The 13431-nt window shown below is 36.4% G+C and overlaps 1 protein-coding gene across 1 annotated transcript in view; it reads left to right on the top strand.

Annotated features, from left to right (window-relative positions):
• pigl (phosphatidylinositol glycan anchor biosynthesis, class L) overlaps positions 1-13431 on the top strand; it is a 29581-nt gene that overhangs the window by 2371 nt on the left and 13779 nt on the right. The window contains exon 3 of the mRNA XM_055200013.2: positions 12276-12366. Coding sequence (XP_055055988.1) covers positions 12276-12366 — 91 coding nt within the window. The remainder of the gene's footprint in view (positions 1-12275; positions 12367-13431) is intronic.

Raw genomic sequence — 13431 nt, 5'->3', positions numbered from 1 at the left:
TCCTTACTGAAGCAAGTAGTCATTTGACAGATACTTTAATCCAAAACAACTTTAAGTTTACTCCTTACAGGGACAGCCCAAGTTTAATTGCCTTGTTTAGGGAACCAATGTTAACTCATGGCTTGCTCTTTGGCAATCCTCTGGTTACCATCCATTAGCCTTAACCACTATGCTGCCACCACAAATGTGGATGTGTCTATTCTCCGTAACTGGACCTTTACTTTACTAGACTCAGATGTTGTAATTTCACCTGAGGTCCTGCCAAGCAATGTGCTGTCTTTGCATTTATAGAAACCAGCTGTGCGTGTGAGACAAGGTGCTGCCTATACTGCTAACACAGTGGGGCAGCATCATGCATATTTTAGTAAAAATATTTTCAGAGAGGTTTAGCGTTAAACACATGAGCCAAAACCTTTTCAGTTTTTCACATTTATACAAACAAGTAACATGGCAAGCAATGTCTAGAGGCACTAAGCTAACACTTGAGTTTGAAAATGTGAGATCTTCCCTCATTTCAGATACCACATTTGCGCTTTGATTTGGCATTCAGGAGGCAACAGCTGCGTCCTAGCATTTTAAAGTTCCACGTCTCTGGGTAATACATCCGTCTCGGCCATAATAACAGTCCATCATAACCTAACTGCCATGTTGGTAGCCTCGGTCTTTCGCTTACTTAAGAGTTTCTTATTTATTGAAGAAAGATTTATTAAAGGTCTGTCAACTGAACATGACAATCTCAATTCAGACAGCCTGTATTACATTATCTTTAGTTGGTCTAGTTTCTCTGGAAACCGTTGGAAGCTTCTTGCTGAGAAAGCTTGCAAAGGCTTTTTTAGATGGAAAACAAATCCTTTTGAGAAATGTTGCTTGAATGAGGCTTTGTTAAGTAACAAATGTAAAAAACATAACAGGGTCTGTGTTTTCCTGTCCACCCAGAAACAAAACTGTTAGAATGTATTTGTAACAAAGTGGTTGAACAATCTCCCAAAAGAATTTGCATAGTGATGGGAATATTTTCCAGGCTGTTTTCCAAGAACTCTGACCCACCCAGTCTGTAGTTCTTCCCTGCATGATTTTGCTTTTTTTCGTAAATGTGTGCACTTGGCATTGGTTTTATCATGCAGAAGAGGTCCAAAACTTGTCTACACATTTAGAGGTTGTTGACGTTTTGGAAGGAAGGAAAAACTAAAACATGGACTGACCAGCTGTCCCAGGAGTGTGTGTGCCCGTATGTGTGTGCGTGCGGGTGTGTGTGTTTGGTATAATTGTTTCACAGATTATACTTCAACTTGGGCTGACATCTAAGTTATCCCAAATTTGACTATTATTTCTTGGTTTATTTCACAATCAAACACAGTGATATGCCCTTGTTAAAAAAACTAAAAAATATCCTTTTAACTGTCTAAGTGTCGGTGGGCTGTGACCCTCAGTTTTGTTTCATAGAGTTCTAGTGGCAGTACAAAGAATTGAGGTGTATTCTGAGAAGCCTGGTTTTGTGTTTATGTGTTGGTTGGTTGGTTAGTTGACTAGGTCACAAGTATCATGTTAACTCTGACACCCACCTGGAACTTTCGTAATTACCTGGCATAATGCCCAGTCTGTCTAACTGTCTGTCTCTCTCTCTCTCTCTCTCTCTCTCTCTCTCTCTCTCTCTCTTTATCTCTCTCTCTCTTTATCTCTCTCTCTCTTTATCTCTCTCTCTCTTTATCTCTCTCTCTCTCTTTATCTCTCTCTCTCTCTCTCTCTCTCTCTCTCTTTATCTCTCTCTCTCTTTATCTCTCTCTCTCTCTCTTTCTCTCCGTCTCTCTCTCTCTCTCTGTGTGTGTGTGTGTGTGTGTGTGTGTGTGTGTGTGTGTGTCCTTTCTTGTTTCCCCTTTTAACTGTATTTCAGTCTTGACCCAGGAGCTGACGTTTTAATATTTATGTTTCTTTCTTTTAGTCACACACAAAGACATGCACAAACACGTGTACACATGGGTTTTATTGTGAATGACTATTAGTATGTTTTGGTTAGGCATAAAGTAATTAATGTGTAAATAATCAAATATAATTCACCCTCATGCGGTTTTGTATTTATTTGCATTAGTAAATTTATCTGAAAGAAAACTGGGTGCGAAACAAATCACGTTACTGACGACTGCTTAAAGGAACGGTATGTAGGATTGTGGCCAAAACTGATATTGCAATCACAAAACTTGTGGTTAAAACTGGTACTGCAATCACACAACTGTTGGTCAATACACAACATGACAACATGAACATCAGTTGTGGGCTGCAACTCCAGTTTTTAAATGACAATATTATGTCCAGAGCACTGTTGTCAGTGATATAAGTATTTGAAATGAAAATGATTTCTTAATGTCTAGTGACATATCAGGGCCATTTTATGATTCATTGATATAAATTTCTTACATACTGTTCCTTTAAAACTAAATAGACTGAAAGATGACGTGTCATTCATTTGCATAATATGACCTCTACAGACAGTGGTAATCTGTAGCTTTCATGTGCACGTTTAAGCTTTTGTGTATGTGTGTCTCAGTATAAGCCAAGTCATCTCAGGAAAGGTTGCTGTGTAGTTCAGGGATTTTGTGTGCATGTTATAAAGCTATTAAGTCTCTGCAGTCAGCAGCATTCGCCCCGTCAGACAGAAAGTTCTGCACGAAGTCTGTGCACAAAGTGACACAGAGACAAACCATGCATTGACATATTTTCCACACAAAACAGCTAATAGCTTTCAGAAATTATTAGTTGGGATAAATGAGTGTTACGTGAATGAGTCATAGTACCGTTTTTTATCAGTCCACCAGGAAACAAAGTCTTTTCTGTGGTTTAGCTGCATGGCACTATTAGCAACACGAGAGTCATGGGTTGGTTTCCAGGGCAATGCATAGCCAGACGAAATGTATGGTGTAATGAAATGTAAGCCGCTTTGAAAAAAGTGTCTGGCAAATGCATTAATGGAAAAGATATAATAAGTGCTTCCAAAGTTTTGTGAAGTTTATGACATCATATCTCATTATGAAAAATTTGATTCAATAAACAGTACTTATTATCAACTAAACAAGATATTATTGTGCTTCGAATAAACTAACCCTTTAAGCTTGGTTATAATGTTAACTTGCCGTTTTGGAGTGCGTGTCCTCATGGGCTCTGAATGTGTCGTGTGACCCATCTCCTCTCAAGCGCACAGCTGCATTGACCGCCCACACTCTGACCGAGGCAATGCATCATGGGATTGCTTTTGTGATAAGAGCAATCTGAACACGCTCCACTGAACCTGTACTGAGTTGACCCCAGCACTCATTCTCTGTCTCTTTTCTGTATTATTCATTGAGGCAGACAGATGTACTTTCTGTCTGTCTAAAAACACAGACCACACAGCCCACCTGGCTGACAGGGTAACATCAGGTTGAGTGCCTGTCGTCGTTATACTTCCTACGATAGTTCTTTCTTTCTTTGTCTTGAGTTGAGAGCGGGCGTTAGGTTCATTTTTGTAAGACTATCATGAATGTTTTCCTTGAACTGGTCAGATATAAGTGACATTTTTCAGAGACAGAGTTCTTGAATTAGCATTGCCTTTTATAAGAAGTCACCTTTTGTCAATCTGTGGGTTGACATTGTATCCCAATTTATCTCACTCATAAAATAAAACCAGCTTGTGTTTTATGTAATAATATCTAAACTAAGGGTGGATAACTGTAATAGCATATTAACATTCATAATGGAAAGGTATTTTTCCATTTTTCCCTGAGCTTTAGCCATAATGTCTGATATTTTGTATCAGGATGACAGCCAACCTAAATAATAAATATAATATCCGTTTTAACTAAAGTAGCAAAATAGACTGAAACACTTGGCATCATACATGACATTTTGGATGGGATACAGATAATAGATAATAGAGCAGTTACAGTCATACCTAATTTTTACTGATCTCTATACTATATATTTGAAGAGTTTGGTTCCAAAACACAATAAATCCATTTTGACATATAAAACGTGTTTTCTATACCAAGAAAGTGACAAGATGAAAAACACTATTTTCTGTTACAAACTTTCACATAGCATCTTTAGGTTATAATAGCACTTAAAAATTTAAATCCATAACTTGATTTTCAAAGATTTATTATATTAATTGATTATTTTTTCCGCAAAATGCAATAAATCCATGAAATTTTTTTTCCCCCAAAATGCTATACATCTATTGAATCAGTATATAAATGTGCATTCATCTTTGCCATGTTATATTTATTTAGTTGACTACTGGTATACACTGATTAAAAAATAAACATTAATGGCATTAATCAAAACACTTACTTTATCATATTAAGAACACTGTCATTGCTGCTGTCATCTTTGGGATGTCGCTGAACTTTTTTGACAGTGATTAGCTGTAAAATGTTTTGGTTCTGCTCGATTTTCATTGACTTTTCGAGTAAAATAATGTAAAGTTTTTTTTAAAAGAGCCCCTGGGGTCAATGTGTTAGTATGACAGAAGCTTGATGCTGTCGTGTGACAGCAACAGCCAGCATTTTTCCTGTCTCCCAAGTGCCTCTCGCGTAAATTATAAGATTTTGATGGCTTACGTTTTTTCCCCGCCACAGAAAACCACCACAGGTTTATCAATGCCATAATATTTTGTTTTTGTTTGTTTGTTGATCATGAAGTACAAAGTAGATGAGGAAAACTAGCATTCCGTGTGTATTCAACGCGCCACCATTGTTGTTTACAATGCGTGGAATGGTGCGCTGTGATTTGTTGAGCGGATTTATTGCATTATGCAGAAAAGGAGGACTGGCGTTTATAGCGTTTCGGGAAGAAAGGGAGAAAAGATGACAGAAGAACATGGCGGATATCAAATTTTGCGTAAAATTGAGAATTTCTTTTTTAATACAGACTGACCTTTTTTTAAATGCCGTTTATCGCATTTTGGAACCAAACTCTTAATTTATACTATTTACATTTACAGTGCATGTTTTAAGGGACTCAAGTCAGATTTTTCTCTCTCAGTAATAAAATAAAACAAATTTCTTTTAATTTTGCGTTAGAAGGCGCAAAGAGCTGCTTCACCTGCAGCCTGGTAAGTAAATAAATGCTTTGCTTTAAACAAATGCATCTGATTTTAAATGTTTTTTTTAATGCTAACTCACAGATTTATTGTATATCATGACTCTCTACCTGAGGATATGGTTAGATGAGAAACATTTTTAAGTAATGTTTAAAAAAACTCATTGCTTTAAAAAAAACGCTGTCCAACGTGCTGAAACGTCCAGATAGCCGTTTGTAAATTCCTTATCTCCTGTTTGTTACAAATAAAGTATTTATAGAGTACAAACCTTATCTTACATACTTGTAAATTATTTTTTGATGATATTGGATAGCCATACATTTAAAGCAATTACAAGCCTGCTTTTTTACTTCCATGACTAAAAGAAACGGGTTTTAAAGGTTTTAATAAAAAAAATAACAATTTCAATACAAGTGAAAAACAACACAATTATTTATCATTAATCTTAAACTGCGGATCTTCTTCCTCCACTTAGTTTTTCAGTTTACAAAGTCCGTCATCTAAATAGGGATTAGACATAGCGCAACAGGCTTTTAAAGGGGATGAGAGCTGTGACTCTCATTGGTTTACTGCACGTTACGCCCAAAATACTCCCATTACAATTGTACCAACCCTTTTCGACCATGCGCTCGGCGCACAAATCCTTTTTCCCGTCGTTAAATTAGCAAAAGTGGATTCGGACACGTCCATTTAGACGTTGAGCTGTGCGCTTTAGACAATGCGCTTAGATCGTTAAAATAGGGCCCCAGATGTTTAGCCAGTCTGTGGGCGTGACGTCTGAGGCTGAGACTAACCATAACATAGCTAACATTTGCAAAAAATGTTTGATTAATATAAAAACAAATTTATAACCGTTTTAAACAGAAAGACAGAAAATAAAACAATAGCACTGACTTGCATTTTTACTGCCTTCTTTTCCCCTTACCACCCTCCATATTTAATTATACACTGATTTTATGAGGAAACTAAACCTTGTGTGATTTATCGGCTGGAGGAGGAGGGCAGAAAGTTGGGGCGGGTGAGAGTGTTGGGACTGATGGCAGGTCAAGACCCACAGAGAGATGAGCTCTGTTAACAGTATTAACAGACAGAACTGCACATGCACTCCCTGCCTAGAGCTTGTCTTAGGAAAAACACTATCTTTCTTTTTCTCAAGAACATTTGACTTCTATCTCTTCCAGTGCAGAAACATTAAGCCTTACATTTCACCCTGGATTTATCTCCCTTTTGCATTTTACTATAAAGCAGTGTTCTCTGTATTATATGACTGGACGTTACAGAGTTATTTTAAACTTGCCCATTGGCCTACTTATCATCCCCTCATGAACCTCCATTAACTAATAAGCTGGTGTGTGGTGGGCATTCTGGCGCAATATGGCTGCCGTCGCATCATCCAGGTGGATCCTGCACATTGGTGGTGGTAAAGAAGATTCCCTCTTTCATATGAAAAGCGCTTTATAAATGTAAGGACTTATTATTATTCTGTGGCAAGTATTTGAGAGTGTAATTTTATTTTAGTTTTCATATATGGGTGATTCTCACGAAAACTTGGTTTTAAAAATGTCAAGCATGAAAATGTAAAAATTGCTTAAATTTACTTTTTTTTCCCACCAGACATTGAAAAACAAAGTCTGGAGTAAATGGGAACATTAATTTAAAAACTTTTACTTATCATTTAACACTTTTTGTAACATAATATAAAAAATGAGTCCTAAAAAATCTCATTATCGCAACAGTCAGAAAACATCAACACTGACATATTTTCAAAATGACATGACAAACCTGAAAGAACATAATTTGGAGATTCTGCACATGCATTTAAAATCAAAGTATTATGCTTCTATTAATTAAATTAACATTTAATAAGCATCTGTTGCGGTAATGATAATCAAAATGTCGTGTAAGCATTCTGACAAGACAATATTTCAAATTAACTTTAAAAAAAGGATCTTACCTGGTAGCCATCTTGAAGTAACTGGTCCATGTGCTTGGTCACTCAAAATCAAACTTTATTAAAATTCTGTATGTGTGCTTAAACTGTTCTCAAAAAGTGTTGCGGAGGATGAGAACATCATGCATGGACACATCATTTTCCTAATTTTTCTTCATTATTATTATACATGAATATTCAGTAAATATTTTTTCTGTCATCTAAAGTAGTCTAGCAAAACATCCATTTATTTTTTTTCTTAATATTTTTGTGTTAATTTGATTAAATTACAACATAACGCATGTTCAAACACAGCCGGACACATTGCGGTAATGAGAATTTTTAGCAGAAAATGAGATAAAATTTACAATTATAAATTCTTATGTTGAAATCACACATTGTGCAAGCTAGAACACAGTATTGTGTTAATTCTGATGCTTTTTAATGTTACTATATTACACATTTTAAAGCTAAAATCATTAGTGCCGTGGTGTTTCGTGTCGTGAGAATCACCCATATATGGCTAGAATCGTTTTTTTCTAAACATTGATATGAATAAAACATGCAACTTGAGCACATTCCATCTTTCTTTCTTGCAAAGTTACTGACTGAAAAATCAAAATTTTTTCTTTTATAAATCGCCACAAACACGACTGCGTATCTGAACACTCTTTAGAAGGGTTAACTATCGTTCAGTAGTTTCTCCCAGCATGCATTGGGGCCCTGTAGGAAAGGCAGCCAGGGGCCCATGTGACCAGACAAAACAAATGCTGCCAGTTCCTCATCATCTCTGCTCAACCATAGACACACACCGCCTCCTCAGTAGGCCAAAGTTCATCTGCTACATTCAAATGCCTGCAAGCAATTACACATCCACATGCGGTGAGCGAGAGAAAGAGAGGGAGGGAGAGGTTACTATTGGGCATTTGACACTGTTGCTATAGCGAGACCAAAACTTTCGATTCATCTTGAGAAAGGTCAGATGGATAATGTGTCTTTTTTCATCATTCTCTCTCTCGGTTTCATGGTATTTGTTTCTGATTTTATAAGTTAAACTACATAACAACACGGGATAAACAAAGCATAAATAGAGGCTTAATGTTAAATGATTCAGGATAAAATAATAGTTTAATATTTGAAATTAAAAGTCTTCGCATAACATTAGTGTACTTTACATGATGTGTATTCAGTTGCCTTTATTCATTCAACAAAGGGTTTTATCTCAAATTATCTGTGCCATCTTTACATACTGTCTATTATACAAAATATTTTCTGTGAAGTCTCAATATGTTTGGGCTTTCCAATTTTTCATCAGCTAGATGCATTAGTGCCAACACTCCAAATGTGCTGAAGTCACATGCATTTTCAACTATACTACACTCAATATGATTTAAACTTGATCACGAAAAAAATGTTGGACATTTGATCATCCAAGATGAATCTTGATATCATGTGTAATCTAAATCTTTGTAAGGCATACAGATGCTACATCACTCTCCCTCAGCCTCTTAATCGCTGCATCTTTCTTTTCTACCAGCATATCATCTCGCATTTTCTAAAGGCGACCCACATGACCCTGACCGCCATTTGATTTGTGTGCAAATCCATCACAACAGATGCGAATCAACTGTCAAGTTCCATTGTGAAGTGAGAAGGGGAGTGGCCTTGTATCACTCTGTTTCTCTCTCTTGCTAACTTTCACCGCCCTGTTTTGCCTCCTGACCTTGAGCTGGGATTTTACTGCTGGCTGTTTTTAACACATTCTGTGCCAACTGGTGTGCAATGCCAGTTTAGCCAATCACAGACGTCAATAGAGACATCAATAGAGTTTGAAATTAGCATGCTGCTTAGCTTGTGATGGGATACTGTGGTTGGCATAAATATACATGGTACACACAATGTTACTGTAATTTTTATAATTATATACTACAGTTTTTATTAGAACTGCATATAATTAAAGAGTAACTGTCTCGTTGTGTTCATTTTATGTATTTGGTATAATACAATGTGTTTGCGTGGTTCATGGTTAAAAAAACATTATTTTCCACATACTGTGCATTTTTGTAGCTCCAGATTTCACTCTCTTCCTGAAACGCACAGATTTTAAAAGCTCTGTGTCCCTGATTGGCCAGCTAATCTGTATGTTGTGATTGGCCTCAATACCTCTGACGTCAGCCATAAATGTGACACTCCTTACCATGTTTGAAAAATTTGCTCACAATGCAATGCTAACAGGAGTTAACTTACAGGCTGTGAGTCCAAGCGGGAGGAATTATGATAATGTCGGTCTTGTCTACATCATCAATCCCAGGAAGTAAACTGTTGCCTACAATCCGTGTGTTTGTTGTAGTCCAAGAAAAGAGATTTACGTTGGTGACGATAACTCGCGTCATTGTTTACTTTGGGAATTGTACCTTTTGCATATCGTTAACATGTACTAATACACACTTACATACCAAAGGAAATGTAAAAACGTGAATCGGACAATAGGTGCTCTTTAACATTTGTCTTGTTGCATATACAATCATGGATTTGTTCAGAGCAATGCATTATGGGATTGCCCAGACTGTGAAGAAGAATACATGCAGTGCTGCCTTGTAATTTTAATTTGCAAACCTTTAGTCTGCCAACATCTAGAGATGTCGCCTTAAAATACTATCTAGGTAGATTGCTAGATTTTGGAACAGAGCTGTTTTCTAAACTATAGGTTTACTGTGCAATCAACTGTTCTCTTTATCTCTACTGGTGTCTAGGAGTAAAAAGTAGCAACAGAACAAACAAAAAAAACCATGCACAAACAGCAGCTCTATGGGGTGTTCAAGTGAAAGAAAAAAGGCCTGTTGTGTTTAGGAAGGAGAATGATACATAGCCCTTGTTTTTCCTATGCAGTAGTTATAGTTGAATGGAAGGGAAAAGCCCGGATGACCTTTGATCCCAGACTTTAAAGAGGACGCTGGGATGCATTCCAGCTGAGCTGTAGTAAGACTGAGGCAGTAAATCAGATAGAGACACTCTTATTCACCACTGCCGCTCTCAGGCCAGAACCGGCCCTTCTATGACCTTGCTGTTTTGTAGTTGTGTGTGTGTGTGTGTGTGTGTGTGCGTGTGTGTGTGTTGGTTTGAAATGGTCAGTCCAGGTCAATATTACACAAAGAACACAAAGATAATGTCATTTTTTACTGATGTCTTTCTATCATTTGTATTTGTACTGCTTATACTTATACATCAATATTGCTTATACTTAAAGGGATAGTTCACCCCCAAATGAAAATTCTGTCATCATTTAATCACCGTCATGTTGTTTTAAACCTGTATAAATGTCTTTGTTTTGCTGAACACAGGGATATGAAGAGTTTGGTTCCAAAACGCAATAAATCCATTTTGACTAATTTCGGTAAAAAACGTGTTTTCTATACCAAGAAAGTGACAAGATGAAAAACATTATTTTCTGTTAAAAATTTTCACATAGCATCTTTAGGTTATAAAAACATAAAAAATTCAAATCACTAATTTAATTTTCAAATATTTATTATAAAAACTTTTTTCCACAAAATGCAATAAATTTATTGAATCAATATATAAATGTGCATTCATCTTTGCCATGTTATATTCATTTAGTTGACTAATGGTATACACTGATAAAAAAAATAAACATTAATGGCATTAATCAAAACACTTACTTTGTCAAATTAAGGACACTGTCATTGCTGCGGTTATACTTGGGACATCTTTGCTGAATTTTTTTTACAGCGATCAGCTGTAAAATGCTTTGGTCCTGCTTGATTTTTGTTGACTTCGAGTAAAATAATAAAAAGTTTTTCATAAGATCCCCTGGGGTCAATGTGTTAGCATGAGAGCAACTTGATGCTGTCGGGAGAACAAGCAACAGCCGACATTTAATCAAAGTGCCTCTCATGTAAATTGTTTGATGGCTTACGTTTCTTCCCCGCCACAGAAAACCACCAAAGTTTATCAATGCCATCAAAGTATTATTTTGTTTTTGTTTGTTTGTTGATCACGAAGTACAAAGACGATGAGGAAAACTAGGATTCTGTGTATATTCAAAAAGCCGCCATTGTTGTTTACAGTGCGTGGAATGGTGCGCTGTGATTGGTTGAGCAGATTTATTGCATTCTGCAGAGAAGGAGTAGTGGCGTTTATTATGTTTTGGGAAAATTGAGAAAAGATGACAGGATAACATGGCGGATATTGTTTTTTTTTTGCGTAAAATTAAGAATTTACTTTTTAATACTGACCTGATACAATACTGATTTTGGTGGTAACTCATTTTTTTCATATTTTTTTCCATAGTAGGAAAATTAGTAGATAAGGATAAACAGTATTTACAAACATTGCTCAAAATATCTATTTTTGTGTTCAGCAGAACAAAGAAATCAATACAGATTCCTAACAACATGTGAGTGAGTAAATGATGACAGAATTTTCATTTTTGGGTGAACTATCCCTTTAAGGTTAGGAATTCAAATAGTCTTATGCTAATCCTATGTTCTAATCCTATGTGTAACTCGTCGTTGTTTGTGCTATGAACATTTCTATCACAAGACCCTGCTGTGTAATAAAATATTTGCAATGAACATCTGCACATACTATCCAAAGCGACTTCACTGCATTTAATCTATACATTTTATTAACATTTGTGTTTCCTGGGATCGAACCCATGATCTTTGCATTGCTAACACAATGCTTTACCAATTGAGCTACGTAAAGTCTAGGGCAGTGTTTCTGGTCCTCGAGGCCCCCCTCCCAGAATGTTTTAGATGTCTCCTTGTTTAACACACCTGATTTAACTCATTAGCTTGTTAGGAAGAAATGTTTACCATTTTGGAAGGAGGCTGATAAGTTGAATCAGGTGTTTTAAATAAGGAGACATCTAAAACTTTCTGGGAGGGAGGCCTCGAGGACCAGGATTGGGAAGCACTGGTCTAGGGGACCCAAGCAATATCTGAAGACCAAAATATTATAGAGACTTTGAGATGGACTTTTTTGACATAGGCTAGTAAGCAATCACCTAACAACCACATAACAATACAATATACTGTAAATCATACCGGACCACTTAGAAATGTTTTTACAACCATCTACTACATCAACCTAGTATGAAGACCGATTCATTAGCATTTTCCTCAGAAAATACGAAACTCTTGTTGTCTGCATACTGTTTCCCGCTGTCTCCTTTGTCTAAAACAAAAATATAGAAAATGTGTATAGTATAATATAATAACATGATATGTTTTCCATCTCTTCTACCTGCAGAGAGCTTCCAGATGACCCAACAGTCCAGTGGAGCACTGCACTGATCTCCTCTCTCATCCTCAAACATATTGAAGCCTCGGCTATCAGCCTGGTAGGAAACTTCTAGAAGGTTTATATACAGTACAAATGGGCCAATCAGGACCACCCCAACTATGTATTTGAATGATGAAAGACCATTTTTAAATCTATGAGAAAGTAGACAGTTTCAAGTGTATTCATTTATTTTTAAAGAGAATGTTTCTGAAGATAACTGAAATGTTTGGTTTAGTTATTAATAACAAATTTTGACTATGAAACAGTGTTTAGACATAGGCAGGTAGAGGAACGTGTGAACAAGTGTTAGGCCAGGTCTCAAATCTTTCAAGAAAATGATCACGTAAATGTCAAGTAATTTTTTAAACACAACTCTGAGTAGCAAACTCAAGTTTCAATTTTTGGGTTGCAGATGAACTCTGGGGAAGGTCTAAAAATAAATATACAGTAATGTATATATATACAGGAAGTGCATCAATGATACGGTCACAATTTATTGAGTCATACATTTTTAAACATCTTTAAAAATTAATGTTGAAATAAGCATAAAACAGTGATCCTATATCAGACAGAGAAAGGCTTTAAATGGTCACATGACAGTCAAATCTAAATTTAAGGCCCTCTAAGTACATGCTTAGGGTATATCCGTGTAGAGACTTTTGCAAATTCCAGCTTTCACTTTATCAAAACATCGTCCTGGCAATTATGGTAGCTTCTCATAAAGTCGTCTTGAGTGAGACCGTATCTGAAGGATTAATACACTCAGACCGACCTGTCATTGGGCCCCTGTATTTAGCCCTAATTTCACATGCTGTAATGTCTCATAATACCGCTGAACCCGGCTGAAGCAGACATGTGGTTCCCCAGGGTCAATGTTGGCAAGCCAACGCAGAGATATCTATCAGCCTGCACTAAGAACTTCCATAAAATATCCCAAAAGAATTTGAAATCGAGATTAGAACGAACCTTTTTTCTCTTTCAGCTACGTACCATTTAATCTTTCTCTCTGTCTCTTTCTCTCCCCACTTCAATTTTATATGAAAAACACAAAACTTTTAGTGCTCCTGCAGTGCTGCTTGGTTAACCCCCATTGTTTTAATGTTCTTGTCAACTATTATAGCTA

Source organism: Misgurnus anguillicaudatus, chromosome 22 (genome assembly GCF_027580225.2).
Source record: "Misgurnus anguillicaudatus chromosome 22, ASM2758022v2, whole genome shotgun sequence".
NCBI classification, from domain to species: domain Eukaryota; kingdom Metazoa; phylum Chordata; class Actinopteri; order Cypriniformes; family Cobitidae; genus Misgurnus; species Misgurnus anguillicaudatus.
This window is presented reverse-complemented; position numbering and strand designations above follow the sequence as displayed.